The 21,957-nt window shown below is 38.0% G+C and overlaps 1 protein-coding gene across 10 annotated transcripts in view; it reads left to right on the top strand.

Moving 5' to 3' along the window:
- Nucleotides 1–21,957, top strand: part of CCDC178 (coiled-coil domain containing 178) — a 468,894-nt gene that overhangs the window by 18,920 nt on the left and 428,017 nt on the right. For all 10 annotated transcript variants that reach the window (XM_042910989.1, XM_042910988.1, XM_042910990.1 and 7 more), the window contains exon 2: nt 9,425–9,505. In XM_042910989.1, the coding sequence (XP_042766923.1) occupies nt 9,448–9,505 (58 nt within the window). In that variant the 5' untranslated portion in view covers nt 9,425–9,447. The remainder of the gene's footprint in view (nt 1–9,424; nt 9,506–21,957) is intronic.

Below are 21,957 nucleotides of genomic sequence, written 5' to 3'. Positions count from 1 at the left end.
ACTCCTTCCTATATGGGCTCCACCGAACCCATGTAGAGGGTGCAGCCTCACTCCTGCTGGGTTGTGGTGGAAGATGTGATTCACCATTAAGCCTGCGTTGACACTGTCCCAGTCCTTTGTTATTGCTGCTGGGAGGTATGAAGTCCAGGGTCCCCACTCAGTGTTCATTGACAATGAAAGGGGAGAGGCTTGACTCTAACCAGTGGGGGGGGGGAAGTCCTATATTCCTACCTGGCTTCTTCTGACATCACCCCAGCAGGAAGATTGGGGTGCCTCAAAACCACCTAGCAAGGGTGGCTTCTTACTCAACCTTTTAGGGGCCACAGTTTTGTCTCTGGTGTTTGGCTAGAGTAGAGCGGTTAGTATCTAAATGTTTTCTTTCTTGCTAAGCTCCCTTTTCCCAGTCCCTTTGCTAGAGAGGGCTTCTGTTGGAGATTTATTTGATCTGCACCCACTGGTATTTCTGGGTTGCTGGTTTCTTCAGCTTCAAGTCAAGGATATATAAGACTAAAACAAAATCTTGGAAACTCACCACCTCATTGTTTCTCTGGTTCCAAGGTGCCTATCCAGGCTGCCTACAGTCTCTCCACCTTTCAAAGTCATCTCACGTTTGTTTTAGAGATAACAACTAGAGTTTTTGTTGTACTCAGGAGAGGGAATAGGAATAAGTACATCCACTCCATCTTTCTGGAAGCGAGGTTGAGAGCACTGACTATTATGCTTGCCTCTGTACTTTCCATCTTTTTATTACTGCATGCTTCCTTCAAGATCATTGTTTTTCTGAATCTGTTTTACTAATTCTTCACCTTTGTCATATCTGCTTTTAAGTTTACCAGTGGGTTTAGAATCACAGTTCATAGTTCAAATCTGCAGTTTTCAACTTTCATAATCTTTACTTCTGAAATTTAAAAATTTAATGTTATATTTATAAGCATGTTGATAGTAATTCAGGGATTGAGGGAAGATGGTGGCATAGGAGGACGCTGGGCTCACCGCGCGTCCTGCTGATCACTTAGATTCCACCCATATCTGCCTAAATAACCCAGAAAACCGCCAGAAGACTAGCAGAATGGACTCTCTGGAGCCAAGCATAGACAAGAGGCCCATGGAAGAGCTACGGTAGGAAGGGCGGAGAGGCAGCGCATGCTACACGGACTGGTGGGAGGGAGCGGGGTGGTGGAGGGACAGCCTGCCCGGCAAGGCAGAGCCCCTGAAGTCTGGCTTGCAAAAGTGGAGGGGCCGGACTCTGCAAGTTCTGACAGCCAGTGGGACTTAACATCTGGAATGTTAAAAGGCAACAGCTCTGCTCGGAAGGAGAGCGGGAGGGAGAGAGGACACCAGGAGGGAGAGGTGTTGAGCCCTGGAAGACAGAGCTTAGCTCGGTGGGGAACAAAGGTGCTGGCCAGTGCCATCTCCCTCTCACATCCCCCAGCCGAAACCCCAAAGGGAACCAGTTCACCGAACCTGCTTGCACCACACAAACACCCAACGCTGTGCTTCTGTGGATCCAACCCTCCGACGGGTCAGCCTCCCTCCCGGTGCTGCAGGGCCCCTCCCGCAGGGGACCACCAATGGCAAAGAGCTAAGCCTGCCCATCCAACCCCTGTGCACCTTGCGGATCCACCCCAGCTAATATGCCAGATCCCATTGAAGCAACACCACAAGCCTGGCGGTGTGCAAGTAGCCCAGACAGGGGCCACACCACTCCACAGTGAGTCCTGCCCCTGGGAGAGGGGAAGATAAGGTACACACCAGTCTGACTGTGGCCCCAGCAGTGGGCTGGGGGCAGACATCGGGTCTGACTGCAGCCCCGTCCATCAACACGAGTTACTCCGGACAGCACAGGGCAAGTGCCCTGCAGTTGGGAGCCACCCCAGGGACTACCCAAAATGACAAAATGGAAGAACTCTCCTCAAAAGAAACTCCAGGAAGTAGCGGCAGCTAACGAATTGATCAAAAACGATTTAAGCAATATAACGGAACAAGAATTTAGAATAATAGTCATAAAATTAATTGCTGGGCTTGAGAAAAAGTATAGAGGACAGCAGAGAATCTATTGCTACAGGGATCAAGGGACTAAGAAATAGTCATGAGGAGCTAAAAAATGCTATAAATGGGGTGCAAAATAAAGTGGAGGTGACCACAGCTCGGATTGAAGAAGCAGAGGAGAGAATAGGTGAATTAGAAGATAAAATTATGGAAAAAGAGGAAGCTGAGAAAAAGATAAAAAAATCCAGGAGTATGAGGGGAGAATTAGAGAACTAGGTGATGCAATCAAACAGAACAATATCCATTTCATAGGAATTCCAGAAGAGGAAGAGAGAGAGAAAGGGGCTGAAGGTGTACTTGAACAAATCATAGTTGAGAACTTCCCTGATCTGGGGAAGGAAAAAAGCGTTGAAATCCAAGAGGCACAGAGAACTCCCTTCAGACGTAACTTGAATCGATCTTCTGTACGATGTATCATAGTGAAACTGGCAAAATACAAGGATAAAGAGAAAATTCTGAAAGCAGCTAGGGATGAACACGCTCTAAGTTATAAAGGGAGACCCATTAGAGTAGTGGCAGACCTATCTACTAAAACTTGGCAGGCCAGAAAGGAATGGCAGGAAATCTTCATTGTGATGAACAGGAAAACCATGCAGCCGACAATCCTTTATCCAGCAAGTCTGTCATTCAGAATAGAAGGAGAGATAAAGGTCTTCCCAAACAAACAAAAACTGAAGGAATTCATCACCACTAAACCAGCACTACAAGAGATCCTCAGGGGGATTCTGTGAGTGAAATGTTGCAAGGACCACAAAGTACCAGAGACATCACTACAAGCATGAAACCTACAGACATCACAACGACTCTAAACCCATATCTTTCAATAATAACACTGAATGTAAATGGACTAAATGCTCCAACCAAAAGACACACAGTATCAGAATGGATAAAAAACAAGACCCATCTATTTACTGTTTACAAGTGACTCATTTTAGACCTGAGGACACCTTCAGATTGAAAGTAAGGGGACAGAGAACTATGTATCATGCTACTGGAAGTCAAAAGAAAGCTGGAGTAGCCATACTTATATCAGACAAACTAGACTTTAAATTAAAGGCTATAACAAGAGATGAAGAAGGGCATTATATAATAATTAGAGGGTCTATGCATCAGGAAGAGCTAACAATTATAAATGTCTATGTGCTGAATACGGGAGCCCCCAAATATATAAAACAATCACAAACATAAGCAACCTTATGGATAAGAATGTGATAGTTGCAGGGGACTTTAATACTCCACTTACAACAATGCATAGATCATGTAGACACAGGATCAACAAAGAAACAAGGGCCCTGAATGATACATTGGATCAGATGGACTTGACAGATGTATTTAGAACTCTGCGTCCCAAAGCAACAGAATATACTTTCTTCTCGAGTGTACATGGAATATTCTCCAAGATAGATCACATACTGGGTCACAAAACAGCTCTTCATAAGTATAAAAGAATTGAGATCATACAGTGCACACTTTCAGACCACAATGCTATGAAACTTGAAGTCAACCACAGGAAAAAGTCTGGAAAACCTCCAAAAGCATGGAGGTTAAAGAACACCCTACTAAAGAATGAATGGGTCAACCAGGCAGTTAGAGAAGAAATTTAAAAATATATGAAAACAAATGAAGATGAAAATACAACAATCCAACCGCTTTGTGATGCAGCAAAGGCAGTCCTGAGAGGAAAATACATTGCGATCCAGGCCTATCTCAAGAAACAAAAATCCCAAATACAAAATCTAACAGCACACCTAAAGGAAATAGAAGCAGAACAGCAAAGACACCCTAAGCCCAGCATAAGAAGAGAAATAATAAATATCAGAGCAGAAATAAACAATATTAATCTAAAAAAAACTGTAGAGCAGATCAATGAAACCAAGAGTTGGTTTTTTGAAAAAATAAACAAAATTGATAAACCTCTAGCCAGGCTTCTCAAAAAGAAAAGGGAGATGACCCAAATAGATAAAATCATGAATGAAAATGGAATTATTACAACCAATCCCCCAGAAATACAAACAATTATCAGGGAATACTATGAAAGATTATATGCCAACAAACTGGACAACCTGGAAGAAATGGACAAATGCCTAAGCACCCAGACACTTACAAAACTCAAATAGGAAGAAATAGAAAACTTGAACAAACCCATAACCAGTGAAGAACTTGAATCAGTTATCAAAAATCTCCCAACAAATAAGAGTCCAAGACCAGATGGCTTCCCAGGCGAATTCTACCAGACATTTAAAGCGGAGATAATACCTCTCCTTCTCAAGTTATTCCAAAAAATAGAAAGGGAAGGAAAACTTCCAGACTTATTCCACGAAGCCAGCATTACTTTGATTTCTAAACCAGACAGAGACCCAGAAAAAAAAGAGAACTACAGGCCAATATCCCTGATGAATATGGATGCAAAAATTCTCAATAAGATACTCAAATCGAATTCAACAACATATAAAAAGAATTATTCACCATGATCAAGTGGGATTCATTCCTGGGCTGCAGGGCTGGTTCAACATTCGCAAATCGATCAACGTGATACATCCCATTAGTAAAGAAAAGGTAAGAACCATATGATCCTGTCAATCGATGCAGAAAAAGCATTTGAAAAAATTCAGCATCCTTTCTTAATAAAAACCCTCGAGAAAGTCAGGATAGAAGGAACATACTTAAACATCATAAAATCCATTTATGAAAAGCCCACAGCTAATATCATCCTCAATGGGGAAAAACTGAGAGCTTTCTCCCTGAGATCAGGAACATGACAGGGATGTCCACACTCACCACTGTTGTTTAACATAGTGTTGGAAGTTCTAGCATCAGCAATCAGACAACACAAGGAAATCAAAGGCATCAAAATTGGCAAAGATGAAGTCAAGCTTTCACTTTTTGCAGATGACATGATATTAGACATGGAAAACCTGATAGACTCCACCAAAAGTCTGCTAGAACTGACACATGAATTCAGCAAAGTCGCAGGATACAAAATCAATGTACAGAAATCAGTTGCATTCATATACACTAACAATGAAGCAACAGAAAGACAAATAAAGAGGGGCGCCTGGGTGGCGCAGTCGGTTAAGCGTCCGACTTCAGCCAGGTCACGATCTCGCGGTCCGTGAGTTCGAGCCCCGCGTCAGGCTCTGGGCTGATGGCTCAGAGCCTGGAGCCTGCTTCCGATTCTGTGTCTCCCTCTCTCTCTGCCCCTCCCCCGTTCATGCTCTGTCTCTCTCTGTCTCAAAAATAAATAAAACGTTAAAAAAAAAAAATTAAAAAAAAATAAAAAAAAAAAAAAAGAAAGACAAATAAAGAAACTGATCCCATTCACAATTGTACCAAGAAGCATAAAATACCTAGGAATAAACGTAACCAAAGATGTAAAAGATCTGTATGCTGAAAACTATAGAAAGCTTATGAAGGAAATTGAAGAAGATATAAAGAAATGGAAAAATATTCCGTACTCATGGATTGGAAGAATAAATATTGTCAAAATGTCAATACTACCCAAAGCAATCTACACATTCAATGCAATCCCAATCAAAATTGCACCAGCATTCTTCTTGAAGCTAGAACAAGCAATCCTGAAATTTGTATGGAACCACAAAAGACCCAGAATAGCCAAAGTAATACTGAAGAAGAAGATCAAAGTGGGAGGCATCACAATCCCAGACTTTAGCCTCTACTACAAAGCTGTAATCATCAAGACAGTATGGTATTGGCACAAAAAGACACATAGACCAATGGAATAGAATAGAAATCCCAGAACTAGACTCACAAAGGTATGGACAGCTAATCTTTGATAAAGCAGGAAAGAATATCCAATGGAAAAAAAGACAGTCTCTTTAACAAATGGTGCTGGGAGAACTGGACAGCAACATGCAGAAGAATGAAACTAGACCACTTTCTTACACCATTCACAAAAAAATAAACTCAAAATGGATAAAGGACCTGAATGTGGGACAGGAAACCATCAAAACCCTAGAGGAGAAAGCAGGAAAAAACCTCTCTGACCTCACCCGCAGCAATTTCTTACTTGACACATCCCCAAAGGCAAGGAAATTAAAAGCAAAAATGAACTACTGGGATGTCATGAAGATAAAAAGCTTCTGCACTGCAAAGGAAACAATCAACAAAACTAAAAGGCAACCAACGGAATGGGAAAAGATATTTTCTAATGTCATATCAGACAAAGGACTAGTATCCAAAATCTTTAAAGAACTCACCAAACTCCACACCCGAAAAATAAATAATCCAGTGAAGAAATGGGCAGAAAACATGATTAGACACTTCTCTAAAGAAGACATCCAGATGGCCAACAGGCACATGAAAAGATAGTCAATGTCGCTCCTCATCAGGGAAATACAAATCAAAACCACACTCAGATACCATCTCATGCCAGTCAGAGTGGCCAAAATGAACAAATCAGGAGACTATAGATGCTGGCGAGGATGTGGAGAAACAGGAACCCTCTTGCACTGTTGGTGGGAATGCAAACTGGTGCAGCCACTCTGGAAAAATTTCCTCAAAAAATTAAAAATAGACCTACCCTATGACCCAGCAATAGCACTGCTAGGAATTTACCCAAGGGATACAGGAGTGCTGATGCGTAGGGGCACTTGTACCCCAATGTTTATAGCAGCACTTTCAACAATAGCCAAACTATGGAAAGAGCCTAAATGTCCATCAACTGATGAATGGATAAAGAAATTGTGGTTTATGTACACAATGGAGTACTATGTGGCAATGAGAAAGAATGAAATATGGCTTTTTATAGCAACGTGGATGGAACTGGAGAGTGTTATGCTAAGTGAAATAAGTCCTACAGAGAAAGACAGATACCATATGTTTTCACTCTTATGTGGATCCTGAGAAACTTAACAGAAGACCAAGGGGGAGGGGAAGGAAAAGAAAAAAAAAAGGTTAGAGAAGGAAGGAGCCAAAACATAAGAGACTTTTAAAAACTGAGAACAAACTGAGGGTTGATGGGGGGTAGGACAGGGGGAGGGTGCGTGATGGGTACTGAGGAGGGCACCTGTTGGGATGAGCACTGGGTGTTGTATGGACACCAATTTGACAATAAATTTCATATTAAAAATAAAATAAAAATAAACATGTTAAGCATAGTTAGGTGGTTTATATCTGGTAACCTCACTATCTTGAGTAGCTTTGGGTTAGTTTCTGTTATCTTTCCTTTTCTGATTTCTATTATTCAATCTCTTTGTGTGTGGGGTTACCTTTCACCTTGTTTTGGGCAAGAATCACCTTAATTCACTTTACTTCTGTGATATTCTGGGTTACCTAGATGATCTGTGGTTGGACTTCAGTTTATGGGCAGTCTTTGCATTGCCTTTAGTTAGATTTCATTCTGTTCCTTAAGATACAGACTTCTGGGGTCTCAATCCTAGGAATGGGTTAGTTTTCCAGTAGTTTCCAGTAGTAGGAATGGGTAGTTTTCCACCTACACTTGGTAGAATTTGGATTCTATCTTTTGTTTCCAAAGTTTTGTGTGGCTGTTACAAGTACTGCCCAGCTGTCCAGCTGTCTCTCCCACATTAGATATTGCCCTTGGGAAAAGCAACCTTACATGTTGGTCTCGCCTCTGTGGGTTTCTGTCTTCTACCAGAATTTGGCCCAGGTATTTATTATTACCTTGCTAGTTTTCAGATACTTCAATGAAGATTTAAAAAGTACATGGGGCACCCGGGTGGCTCAGTCAGTTAAGCGGCCTACTTCAGCTCAGGTCATGATCTCGCAGCCTGTGGGTTCAAGCCCTGCGTCCAGCTCTGTGCTGACAGCTCAGAGCCTGGAGACTGCCTCGGATTCTGTGTCTCCCTCTCTCTCTGCCTCTCCTGCTCGTGCTCTCTCTCAAAAATAAATAAACATTAAAAAAATACATTTTAACCATATTTCTGTTAGTAGTAATTTGTAAGAGCATTTTTCCAAGTTACCCAGGAACTCATTACTGGAATAATTAATTTTCTTATATTTTTCCAGTACTTTTGTGTAGAAGAGAAAATAGGATTCTATATTTTAACTACAATCTTCATTGAATTAAAAAAGTAATCTTGATATAAAGTAAAATTTAATTATGTAATTTTCTATAGCTTCCTTTCCAGTAATAAGTTGGTCTTGATGCAGTAGATTGGCTTATTCAAAGGGGCACAAGACTTGGAATTCAGGGTTTTCTTTCAGAGCACTCTTTCCTAAGCTGTCTTTTTACATTGAATGAATTTACCAATTTTAGTACCAATTTGCCAATTTCCTTATTAGTTAAAAAAAAAAAAAAAATTGAACTAGTTGATTTCTAATCTCTAAACTCAATGATGTTTTAGGTCTACAAATTAAAAGAGGTAGTGATTAGTTCTATGTTACAGAATTACTGTCTTTTCATTCAGTAATTTAAATTTCTAATACTGACTTATAGGAATTACAGTTGAGTAACTTAGTATAGAACAGGGATGTTGTCAGTAATATGAAAACTCTATAGGACAAAATATTTGATTTCCATATTGATAAATTATAGAGGAAAGAAACATCATAAAGAGAATTAAAAGGAGAACTTATGAAGAGAATTAAAAGACATTTCAGTTTAATGTTATGCTTGTGTTATTACTCCAAAAGCTTTAAAAACAGGAGAAAAAATAATACAATGAAAGAAATGTAAATACTGACTATATGTTTAGCGATATTAAGACCATATTGTTAGCTGTCTTATTTATATTATTGGTATTATTGCTATATTTAAAAAATTCTTGAAATATTTACAAATGCAATACTATACTTGAGATTTGCTTAAATATGACCAAGGGTAGGTAGGTTAGACAGGTTGGTAGGTAGGTATATAGAATTCATATGGGCTACTAGTTGAAATTGGTTGAAGGACACATACAGATCCATTAAACTTTCTCTTTACCTTTGTATGTATTTGATTTTATCCATAACAAAATGTTTAAAAAAGGAATGGATGGAAAGTAGAGATGATAGTAAAGTTTAACTTAATCATAGGAAATGAAGCATCATAGGTTCCAGAATCTCCACAGGGCTGAGTCCACAGTTACAGTGAAAATGCTAAAAAAAATCTAGTCGGCAGGCCGTTGTCTGTTTCAAAGCTATCTGCAAAGCAGAGGATCAAAGATCCCTTTTTAATGAGGATTTTTATCTTTGGTGTTCCCAAATAGGATCATAATAGTTCTCAAAGGAAGAAGAGCATATTGTTGCATTTCCTTACATTTTTAACATAATTTATTATTGATTTTTATATATCTATATCAAGTATTAGAAACCTATTTCTGACATTAGTTCTTAAATTGACAACTTTTAGTGAAATTAAATATATGCTACTTTTGATTCATGATATGTAAAGATTTTTCTTTCTAATTAGGTTTCAAAATACTGTAAATAACCATGCCTGAAAACAAGACAATTTCCTGTTCTTTCATTGGAGGTGATCAAGCCAAGAAAAGTAAGTTTATCATTAAATGATTTTCTTTGAAACTAGGTCATAGGTAAATGCAATTAAGTCAATCATAGAAGGCAGCTGCAAAGATAGTAGTCTTCTCCAGGACAAAGGGTCACACAATCAAAACTTACTGGGATCAGGAAGGTGAGGTGAATGAAAGGAGTAAATCAGTTTAAGGAAAACCCACTATCTGGATTATAATCAATTTCTTTTATATTTACTATTGAACAAAAGTGTAGTCAATAAAACATATAGGTAGTACAACAGAGCCAGCTCTTACTGGCTCATGTGAGCCAATTGCATATATCTCAGCGCTACTCCTCTGATTGCTTGAAATTGGCTGGTTAATAACAGCTGGTTATTAAAATTTTACCAGCACCCATTGAAGACAAACACAAAATTAAAAATGAAAAATACTTGGTACTTCTATTTTTAAAATTGTATTAGCTTTTATTATATTACTTTGCATTCTGAGCCCCAACATCTTTTATTCTGCATTGTGTTAGTAATATGTCTTTGCATCATATAGGACAGAGGTCAGCACATTACAGCTGATGGGCCAAATCTGGACAGTAGCCCTTTTCTACAGCCCAAATGCTAAAAATGGTTTTACATTTGTAAAGTGTTGTTAAAAAGAAAAGAAAAGAAAAAAGAACAAAGAGGAATATGCAACAGAGAATGCATGTGGCCTACAAAACCTAAAATTTTTACTATCTGGTCCTCTACAGAATAAGTTTGCCAATCCTTGGTATAGAATTTTGCCTTGAATACTTTGTAGTCCATTGACAGTCAAGTTATCCATTGTTGCACTAATGCTACATAAAAACCAACCAAAAAATGCAGGTGCATACAACATCATAAATATTCATTTTAGTTTACTTATGCATAAGTGTGCTGAGTGGTTCTATTAATTTCAGGTGGGCTCAGGATGGCTCATTCATACATCCGCACTAAGCCATAGGTCAACTAAGCATTGATGTTATTTATTTGGGGTTTGATCTTTCATAGGCCTATAGCCTTGGCTGTACTATGTTGTCTCTCATATTCATCCAGCAGCTTTGATCTCAAGGCTTGAGAGGAGAAACAGAAGCTCGTAAAGCCTTTTCAGGCCAAGGCTCAGAACTGGCAATTATCATTTGATGTATTTTATTGGCCAAAGCAAGTCATAGGACCAGCCCAGACTCAAGGGACAAGCGGTTAAAATCATTCTTTTGATGATGGATGCTCCAAAGTTACAGTGGAAAGGAGGAAGGTGAAAACACTAGGAGGAAAACTTATTGGGACTACTATTGCAATCCAGCTGCCACAATCTTATTAGGGATTACAAAAGAAAGCAATCATATAGTAATTCCAAACATGGTTGAGAATATTGCACAATAGATTTCATGGAGGATTACCAATCTTGGGTAGGATTTTAGTACTTGTTACTATATTCACTTTCACAATATTTCAATAACCTTGGTTTTTAGCTCTTTATTCACGCTACCAATATTAATTGAAAAAAAAAAACATGCAATTTCATTGTCATAGAGTTTATATAGTGAAATTTAAGCAAAAATTTTTGATTTCTGGAAACTGATTTCAATTTCAGATTAGCAATATGAACCAGGTTATTCACTTAAAACAACTTTCCCAAGGACAAGATTTGGAAAGAAGATACTCAAATCATACTTGCACATATCTTTTGTTTAAATACTTGAAAAGAACTTTTCAAACTTTTTGGATTGATTACAATGTTAATTAAAAACTAGTAGTTTGTTCCAACACTTTTGAGGGCTAAGCTGATGGTTTCCCTTTGAATGACCTCACAAGGTCTATTTGTTTTGTATTGCAGTAGAAACTGACCAGTTTGCAAGCAAAAACTCCTTTGTGTGGTACATCAGGAGAAAGTTAATCATATTTAAAAAGGCAGACCACTTGTATTTAGTCTATGTGATGGAGAGATATACATGAATATAATCACATTCCACATTATTTAATGGAATATGAGTGTTTTATGATATAGATTAGTTTTGTATGTGCATATGGAATGGAATATGTCTGGCTGGCTAACTCTTTGGAAAATAATATGGTTAATAAATTGTCTTTTGGTATTTGCTTGGTATTTGCTTTGGGTAAGTTTACAATATTTGTATTTAAATCACATTAGAACCAATATTTGAAATGTTGGCATAAATATTGATTATCAGTTAAAATTAATTTCTATCTCTTTGGCATCATACCATCATCAAGCTTCCCATCCTCTGTGTAAACCTACCAACCACTACAGAGAACATTCAGCTCATCAAGCAAAGCATTGAGATGTCCATGTTCAAACTATGGAAATTTATCAGACTTGCAGTGTTTATTACTATGTCTTGGCAGATTTCAAACTTTTAAGCCCAAAGCAATCTTTGCTGGATGATGTACTGAACCTAATTATGTACCAACCTTTGAAAATGTTTGTCATTAACTCTGTCATTAACATCACAAGAACACAGTGTGAGGTCTTATTTATTAACTTCTACCAGATGATATTCAACATGGTACTTTTCTTAACATCAAAAACAAATCCTTTCCTTATGTTGCATCAATCATCATGAAACTATTGTGGCCATATAAAAATTCTTATTGTATTATAAATATACATACAGAATTGGATGATTATTCTTTTCTCTTAGCTGATATAAATAATAAAATACATTATTAAGCTCTTCCAAATTGGTCTATAGAGTCACAGCCATATCTTAAAACATGCTGATCAACAGTATTTTCAGGTGACTCATGCTTACAAATGGTTAGCTCTGGAATAATTTCTATTACATTTAACAATACCTTTCTACAAACTTACTACCTGTAATATTTTGCCTGTTAGGTAATATTTTCACTAAATATAAAACTGAATTTCACAGCAGTATCATATATTTGAATTATGATACTGATACTGCATTAGTTTTTCTGTTTATATTTCATAATGTATTTTTTCAATGTAACAGGCAGAGGCTGTACTATTTTTTAACAGATTAGTGTCTTATCTGTTGAAATGGTAAATATTTCATACATGTAAAAATATATATTAAAGTATGAAGAATACTGATAGAATATCTGCAATCATAACCCACATTAAGAAATAGAACCCTGAGTCCTCTCACCTCTCTCAAATCACATTTAGCTTTATATTATTATATGTCAACATGCTAATACAATACATTTATAGTCTTAATACATTTCATCTTATATTACTTTATTTTATTAATTCACTAGTATCAGTTTGATCATCTGAAAATGAGGTTTGGTTTTTACTTTCCTCCCATTATAATTTTACCACTTTCCCTCCCCTATTGCTTAGACTAGATCCTTTAGAACCCTGTTAAATGAAGCAATAAAAATATGCACATTTATCTTCTTGTTCCTGATTTTTAAAATGAGACTTTTAATGTTTCATCATTAAACATGATGGAATTTTTTACTTACCTTATTTTAATCTAATTTTGTTAGCAAGGTATTTATAACTTCACAATTGAATTGGGGGAATGTTTCTTCATTTTCTGTTCTCTGAAAAACAAAATATTTTAATTAATTTTTCTTGAATGTTTAGCTAAACTTATGTGTTAATTTTCAGAGAGACACTATTGATATAAATTATTTATTGGCAATAGGATTATTTAGACTTTCTGTTTATTCTTAATTCACTATTGGCAAGTTATGTTTCTTTTAAAATTTTGTTCATTTGGTTAAATTTTAAGTATACTGAGACCACATAGCTAATATTTTTTTACTTTTATATCTTTCTACATGCAGTTCTCATTTATATTCATAATATTGCATTTGTTTCTTCTCTTTCTTCTGGTTTGTCTTGATCATTTTTGCCAGATGTGTCCATTTGTGCTAAACTTTTCAAAGTGGTAATTTCTGATCTTTTAAATTATCTCTAGGTTTTTTTTTTTCATTGGCGGTGGTCTATTTTCTATTTTATTAATTATTACCCCTTATTTTCCTTCTACTTTGTTTTTCCACATATTCTTAATTTGGATACTTAGATCGGTAGTTTTTAGACCCTTTTTCTTTTCTAATATAACTATTTAAAGTTACATATTTCTCTTGAGATATCATAGATATGATAAAAAGGATTTGATTATGAAATCCAATTCATTTGAAGCAGAGATTTACTCAGCATGCAGTTTACTAAGCGCTGTTCTGGGTAATATTGTTTAACTTTAAAAATTTTTTTGTATTCACGAACCAGAAAATTCACCTCTTCAAAGTGTACAGTTCAGTGTTTTTAGTATAATCACAAGGTTGTATAACCATCATCATTACTTAATTCTATAATACTTTCATAACCTCCCAAAGAAGCCCTATATCATTAGCAGCCACTCCCCATTCCTCCTCAGCCCAGCCCTGGCAACCATAAACCTACGTGCCTTGGTGGGAATATCAGGGGTCTGGTGTGAACTAATTCCTGGCAAAGACGGGTACCATCAGCATCTGGGAGCACACCCACAACATGCATGTGATGAAGTTCAGCGTAAGGACTGTCATCACCTTTGCAGTGGAGGCCAAGAACCATGCCGACCTACCCAAGCTGGTAAAGGGGCTGAAGCAGCTGGCCAAGTCAGACCCCGTGGAGCAGTGCATCATTAAGCAGTGCATCCTGGGTGCCCATCATCGCAGGGGCCAATGAGCTGCACCTGGAGACCTGCCTGAAGAACCTGGAAGAGGACCACACCTGCATCCCTCTCAAGAAATCCGACGGGGAGTCGAAAGGGCTCTGCCTGTCCAAATCCCCAAACAAGCACAAAATGCAGTCCATGAAGGTGCAGCCCCTCGCAGACCACCTGGCAGAGGACACCGGCCATCGCTAGATGTGGGCCTGCCGGGAACTGAAGCGGCAGGCCGCTGTCTGGCCGAAGAGTACCTGTGGGACCTGGCCTAGACCCAAAAGATCCGGTGCTCTCGTTGCAGGATTTTTTACCTCAATACCCGGGGTTCGTTTTCTCCCAGCTTCGAAGGGTGAAGAGGTGGACACAGAAGAAGAAGCACGCAAAAGTTTACTCGAGTATAAGACCAGAGGCGAAGAATAGTGTGAAGCTTGCTCTCTTTACAAAGGGGTACATTTGAAAGTGAATGCCCGGGACTACAAGCAAGGGTCCTTGTTTTGTAAGGTTCTGGGCAGCCTTCCCTTGCCCTCCCCCTCGCTCCCTCCCGGGTCCTACCCTAGGCTCCCTAGCTCTCTAGGTGCTGGGTGGTCCCTTCCTGATTGGCTCAGTTCCATTGTGTGAGGGGTGGCCCATGGCCATGTCATTGTGGGCCATACCCTTTGTGGTCTACTACTTATTTCTAGTTAGGTTTTTTTTTGTCAAATTCCCGAGGGAAACCAGAAGGGGAGGAGGTGGCATCTGTCACATTCTTAAGAGGAATCTTACGCCTGAGGGGGTTTGCCTGGTCCGACACTCTTCAGTATTGTTCTAAAATATGTTTTTCCACACCCAGGGACCTCAGGTTCTAATCGTTCCCTCTCTGCCTACTGAATCCTATCTTCTCCTATCACTTTGAGCCTGCTGGCCCCGGACTCAATACCTTCAACGACAACACCCGGACTGTACGGTACCTCAACAAAATCAAGGACAGCTTGGTGGCCGGTTTCCAGCCAGGCCGCCGGGCCAGGAGACTGCGAGGCCTGAGCCTTGACGTCTGCGACGCGACGTCACGCAGGGAAGCCATTCAGACCCCCCGCCCCCACCCCCACCCCCACCACGTGGCACCGCCTTTAACCACGGACTGCTCAGTACCAGCCCCAGCTCAGGGAGCCCGCCCACCCTGTGGAGGGAGCTCCAGGGGCCGGAAGAAGTGGTTGGCGCCATCTACAATGTCCTCCGTAGGAAGGAGGGCCGCGTCGAGTCCCAGGTGGCCGGCAAATCCCTGTTTATGCTGAAGGCCTACGGCTCCTCAAGGAGTCCTTTGGCCTCAGCGCCGACCTGAGGTCCCGCAGGGCGACCAGGCCTTCCCCCACTGCTTGTTTGGCCACTGGCAGATCCTGCCCTCGGAGCCCTTGGACCACAGCAGCCGCCCCAGCCAGGTCGTGGCGGAGACGCGCAAGTGCAAAGGCCTGCACCGAGGCGTCCCAGCCCTGGACAGTTTCCTGGACAAATTGTGGGCGGACCTCGCAGCAGCACCCGCGCTCCGTCTTTGATCTACTGCAGCCCCCAGCGTTCGCGTTCCCCTCCGGGTACCTATAGACTGTTCCCGAACGGTGAGGCGCCGCCTGACGGCCTTGTGGGGCTCACTCGGTGCCGTCGCTCAGCATAAGCCCTGACGCCCTTTTTCTTCAGTATTTCAAGATTTCAAAGGTGACAGAAGTGCCCTCACAGCCCAGACCTTATTTGGCCGGTAGGGGTTGGGGAGGCCGGATGGGACAACCTTCTGGACATTCCATATGAATTTGTAAAATAGTTGGCTTCGTGTATCTGCCTTCTTTTAAACTAGAATTTTGTCATGGGTCCGTTTTATGGCTGGATACTGTTAATAATTGTATGAATATTCCACGTATCGTTTTCATCAGTAGATGGGTATTTGTATTGTTTCCACTTTGGGGCTATTAGGAATAATGTTCTTATGAATATTTGAATGCAAGTTTTTATGGGGACGTATGTTTTTATTTCTGCTGGGTATACATTTAAGTCTGGAATTGCTGGGTCATTTGGTAACTTGATGTTTAACTTTCTGAGTAATTGAAAAAAAATTTTTTTTCCATAGCAGCTGCAAATTTTGCATTCCAAATAACAGTATATGAGGATTCCAGTTTTTTCATACCCTTGTCAGGGCTTGTTAGATTCTGCTTTTCCTTTTTGGGTTTTTGTTTGTTTGCTTTTTAGCTATTATAGCCATCTTTAGCAGGTGTGAATTGACATCTCGTGAGTTTTTTTACTTTTTTTTTTTATGGTTAATTCATTTTTAACAGACGGGAGGGGAGGGACAGAGTAGGGGAGGGACAGAGAGAGTAGGGAGACACAGAATCCGAAGCAGGCTCCAGGCTCCTAGCTGTCAGCACAGAGCTGGACTCAAATCCAGAAACCCTGAGATCATGACCTGAGCCTAAATTAGAGACTTAAGGGACTGAGCCACCCAGGTACCCTCATTGTGGTTTTGATTTGCATTTCTCTGATGACTGGTCATGAGATGATCTTTAAATGTGCTTACTGGCCATTTGTTTATCTTTGGAGTAATGTCTGTTTAAATCTTTTGCCGTTCTTCAATTGGGTTGTCTTTTTATCTTTGAGTTGTAAGAATTCTTTATATATTTCAGAAACTGGATCTTTATCAGATATATGATTTGCAAATGTTTTCGCCCATGGCAGGGGTTGTATTTGCATATTCTTGACAATGTCTTTTGAACCAAAAAAAAAAAAAAAAAAAAAAAAAAAAAACATTACTGTATGAATCTGATTGATGTAATATTTAAATAATGTTTAAAATTGCTTGTTCCTTTGATGTCACATCAAAGAAACTATTGCCTAATCCAAGGTCACAAATATTTACACCTCTGTTTTCTTCCAAGAGTTTTATAGTATTAGCTTTTGCATTTAAGTCTGATGATTTTTGAGTTAATTTATATATATACACATGTATATATATATATATATATAAATATGTGTGTGTGTGTGTGTATGTATATATATGATTTGGAGTCAAAATTTATTCTTTTATGTTTGTATCTCCAGTTGCCCTAGTACCATCTGTTGAAAAAAAAAGACTTTTTTTTTCATAGAATAGTCTTGGCACCTTTGTAAAAATCAACAGACCATAAATATGGGTTTATTTCAGGAATTTCAGTTCTACTCCACTGATCTACCTGTCCATTCTTATGCCAGTACCACACTGTGTATTATAGCTTTGTAGTAATTTTTAAAACTAGAAGTGTGATTTCTCCAACACTATTCTTTTTAGAAATTATTTTGGGTAATCTGAGTCCCTTGCATTTCCATCTGAATTCTTAGGATCAGTTGGATATTTTCTGGGGGAAAAAAAAGGCCATTGGAATTTGATAAGAATTGCATTGAATCTGTGGATCAATTTTAAGGGTTTTGGCATCTTAATCAGATCATGTCTTCCAGAATACTAATACAGGATATCTTTGTATTTACTTAGGTGTTAATTGTTTTTTTCAACAATGTTTTGTAGATTTTAGTTGAAGAAGTCTTGCATTTCTGTTAGTTTTATTCCCAAATATTTTAATATTTTATTCTTTTTGATGCTTGTTCTTTCTTCCTTTCTTTCTCTTCCTTCCTTCCTTTCTTTCTCTTTCTTCCTTCCTTTCTTTCTTCCTTTCTTTTTCTTTCTTTCTTTCTTTCTTTCTTTCTTTCTTTCTTTCTTTCTTTCTTTCTTCCTTTCTTTTCTTTCCTCCCTCCCTGCCCCAACTGCTATGGCTAGAATCTCTGGAACAATATTGAGTGGAAATGGCAAAGTGTGGATATGCTTGTCTTTTTTCTGACCCTAGGGAATTTTTCACAAACATTCTTTATTCTGTTGAAGAAGTTTCTCTCTATTCCTATTTTGTTTCTGTGTTTTTACCATAAATGGGATTAAATTTTGTCAAATATTTTTTCTGCATCTATTGAAATGCTTGTGTGGTTTCTTCCCTTTATTCTGTTAATATGGTATATTACATTCATTGATTTTCATATATTGAAACATTTCTGGGACAAATCTCTCTTGGATGTGGTATATAATCCTTTTTATATACTATTGTATTTAGTTTGCTCATATTTTGTGGGGATTTATCTCCTAATTTTTTTCCCTTCTCCTTGGATTTAGTTGCGTCTTCCTAGATAAGATATAAGGCTATTGATTCAAGTTCTAATTTTCTTCATGTAGGCGTACACAACTACCTACTTCCCTCTGATCATTGATATCACTAAACTTCATATATGTTTAGTTGTGTTGTCTTTTTTTTTTTATTCATCTCAAAGTATTTTCTGGTTTCCCTTGTGATTCCTTTCTTGATCCATTATTTATTTAGGATTGTGTTTAAAGTTCACATATTTGAAAATTTCCCAAATTTCCTTTGGTTACCGATTTCTGTTTTTAGCATTGTAGTCAAAGAAGATACTTTATGTGATTTCAACACTTATTTAAGTGTATTGAATCCTATTTAGGGCATAATATGTGGTCTAATATGGAGAACGTTCAGTGTGTACTTGAGAAAAATGTGTTTTCTACTCTTGATGGAATATTCTATTAGTTGTTTCTTAGGTCTAAGTGGTTTATGGTGTTTTCAAAACTACTGTTTACTTGTCTTTATTCTTTCTAGATGTTTCATCCATTATTTATTCATTATTTATTGTTTATTTATTTATTATTATTTTTTTTTTAGAGAGAGATAGCATGAGCAGGGGAGAGGAGCAGTGGGGGAGAGAGACAGAGAGAGACAGAGAGAGAGAAAGAGAGAGAATCCTAAGCAGCCTGCATTCTCAGAGTGAGGCTGACATGGGGTTCAATCCCATGAGTCAGTCACTCAACAGACTGAGCCACCCAGGCACCCCCATCCATTATTTACATTGGGCAGTTAAACACTTCCACTAATGTTGTTGAATTGTCTTTTTTTTCCCTTCAGTTATGTCAGCTTTTACTTCAACTTGAAGCTCTTTTAAGATTGTATATGTTTATAATTATTACAGCTTCTTAAAGGATTGACCCTCTTCCCATTATGAAGTGTCCTTTATCTCTAGTAATTTTGTCTTAAAGTCATCATATGTGGTACTGTGCAGAAATATTCCTTTATAATTTTATCACAAAAACTTTCTCAGTAAAAAAACAAAAAAGTATATATTTTATTTACAGTTCTTCTGTATAATTTTTATTTGGTTACTCTTTTTGGATAAATTTATATCATTCATATATATTATAGTTATTTGACTGGCAGTATCTTCTATCATATTTTTACTTTTACAACCTTCATTTCTTTTGTTTTGCATATTTTTATTATGAATTTACTTTTTTGTCTCATTTTATTCTGTAATGGGGTTTTAGGATATAAATATCTTTGTAATGGTTATTAAATATTAGCATAAGATATTCTACAAGTATTTAAATCTTATATTTATATCTGTAAAATATATCAAAATATTTTTTTAAGTTTTTTAAATGTTTATTTATTTTTGAGAAAGAGGGACACACACACACAGCAGAGAGTGAGTGGGGAAGGGGCAGAGAGGGAGACACAGAATCCAAAGCAGGCTCCAGGCTCCAGGCTCTGAACTGTCAGCACAGAACTCGGCATGGGGCTCGAACCCATGAACTTTGAGATCATGACCTGAGAGCTGAAGTCAGATGCTTAAAGTCAGTCACCTGGGCACCCCAATCTATCAAAATATTTGTTTTTAATTTTTTTTAATGTTTATTTATTTTTGAGACAGAGAGAGACAGAGTGTGAGCAGGGGAGGGGCAGAGAGAGAGGGAGACACAGAATCTGACGCAGGCTCCAGGCTCTGAGCTGTCAGCACAGAGCCTGACATGGGGCTTGAACTCACGAACTGTGAGATCATGACCTGAACCAAAGTCGGACACTTAACCGACTGAGCCACCCAGGTGTTCCTCTATCAAAATATTAAAAAAATTTTTTTTAAATATTTATTTTTGACAGAGAGAGAGAGAGAGAGAGAGAGAGAGCGAGCATGAGTGGGGGAGGGGCAGAGAGAGAGGGAGACACAGAATCCCAAGCAGGCTCCAGGCTCTGAGCTGTCAGCACAGAGTCCAACGCTCGAACCCGCAGACTGCGAGATCATGACCTGAGCCTAAGTCGGACGTTCAACCGACTGAGCCACCCAGGCGTCCCCCTCTATCAAAATATTTTAATGCCACTAGAGTAAACATTGTATTTTCTATTTCATAATTTACATATAGTGAAATGCTCAAGCTTCAATTTATAATTTAATGTATTTTGATAAATGTATACATGACAAATGTAGAACCACTGACCTTTTCTGGGTAAAAAAAAAAAAAAGAAAGTTTCTCAGCAACCATAGGCAACCACTATTTTGATATCACAATAGTTTAGCTTTGTTTTTTTTGTTTGAATCTCATAATAATGGAAATATAAAATACCCATTTTGTTGTCTTTGATTATTTTTGTTCAATGTACTTTTGAGTTTCACTGATGTTATTTTGTGTATTAGTTCATCCTTTTTTTTTCCTACTTAGCATTATATGGCTGCATGACTACACTGTATTTTTTGAAATGTAATTTTCTAGTGATGGACACTTAGGTTGTTTCCAATTTCTGCTCTTAGGAGTAAAACTATCACCACAAATAATCTTGGATAATCTTTTTGTGGACCTACACTTTCATTTATCATGGGTTAAAGTTTAGAACTGGTGTTGCTGCATTATAGAGTAGACAATTTTAACTTTATAAGAAACTGTCAAATAATATCCTCTTACCTTTGAGAATTTTTAAACATTTGAGAGTTTGTAAAATAAAATACAAAATTTCTCCTTTGTCTCTACATTCCCTCTTTCCAAAGTTAACCAGTCTAATTGTTTCTTGACATGTACATTTTATATGAATTGACAAATACCTATCAACCTGTACATCTCTTTAGAAAACAAGTGATGACAAAACTTACCTACAAATTTTAGTCTTACTATTCTTCACTGAATAGTGTACCTTAAAGTAGTTTCTATACCATCATATATGTATCTGTTTGCTGTTTGCTTTTATTAGTTTTATTTCCAGCTGTAGTGAGATAGAATTGGCATATAACATTGTATAAGTGTATCATGTACCATGTAATTATTTGATACAGGTATATATTGTGAGGTGCTTATTACTGCAGTAAGATAATTGAACACATCCTTTGTTATTGTTATGGCAAGAACATTTAGAATCTCTCATTGCAACTTAGTTATCTAAAATCACCATGCTGTATATTTTATCCCCAAAACTTATTCTTCTTATAACTGGAAGTTTGTTCCCTTTGACTCAACATCTCATTCTCCCCACTTTCCAGCCCCTGGCAAACACCACCGTTCTATGCTCTGCTTCTAGGAATTTGGCTTTTTAGGTACTAAATATAAGTGAGATCATATGATTTTTTCTTTCTTTCTCTGTCTTATTTCACTCAGCATAATGTCCTTTAGGTCCATTCATGAAGTTTCAGATGACAGGATTTTCTTTTTTATGGTGGAACAAAATCCCATTGTGTTTATATGTGTGTGTGTGTGTGTGGTGTGTGTGTGTTTGTACATATATCTGTACATGAGCACAAGTTGATAATGCTGCAGTGAACATGAGGGTGCTGAAATTTGAGATAGTAATTTCATTTCCCTTAGATATATACCCAGAAATGGAATTGCTGCATCACATGGAAGTTTTGTTTTTCATTTCTTGAGGAACCTTGGGATTGTTTTCTGAAATAGCTATAAAAATTTATATTTACACCAGCAGCGCATGAGGATTTCCCTCATCTTTACATTTG

The sequence above is a fragment of the Panthera leo genome, chromosome D3, assembly GCF_018350215.1.
Source record: "Panthera leo isolate Ple1 chromosome D3, P.leo_Ple1_pat1.1, whole genome shotgun sequence".
Classification (NCBI taxonomy): Eukaryota; Metazoa; Chordata; class Mammalia; order Carnivora; family Felidae; genus Panthera; species Panthera leo.
This window is presented reverse-complemented; position numbering and strand designations above follow the sequence as displayed.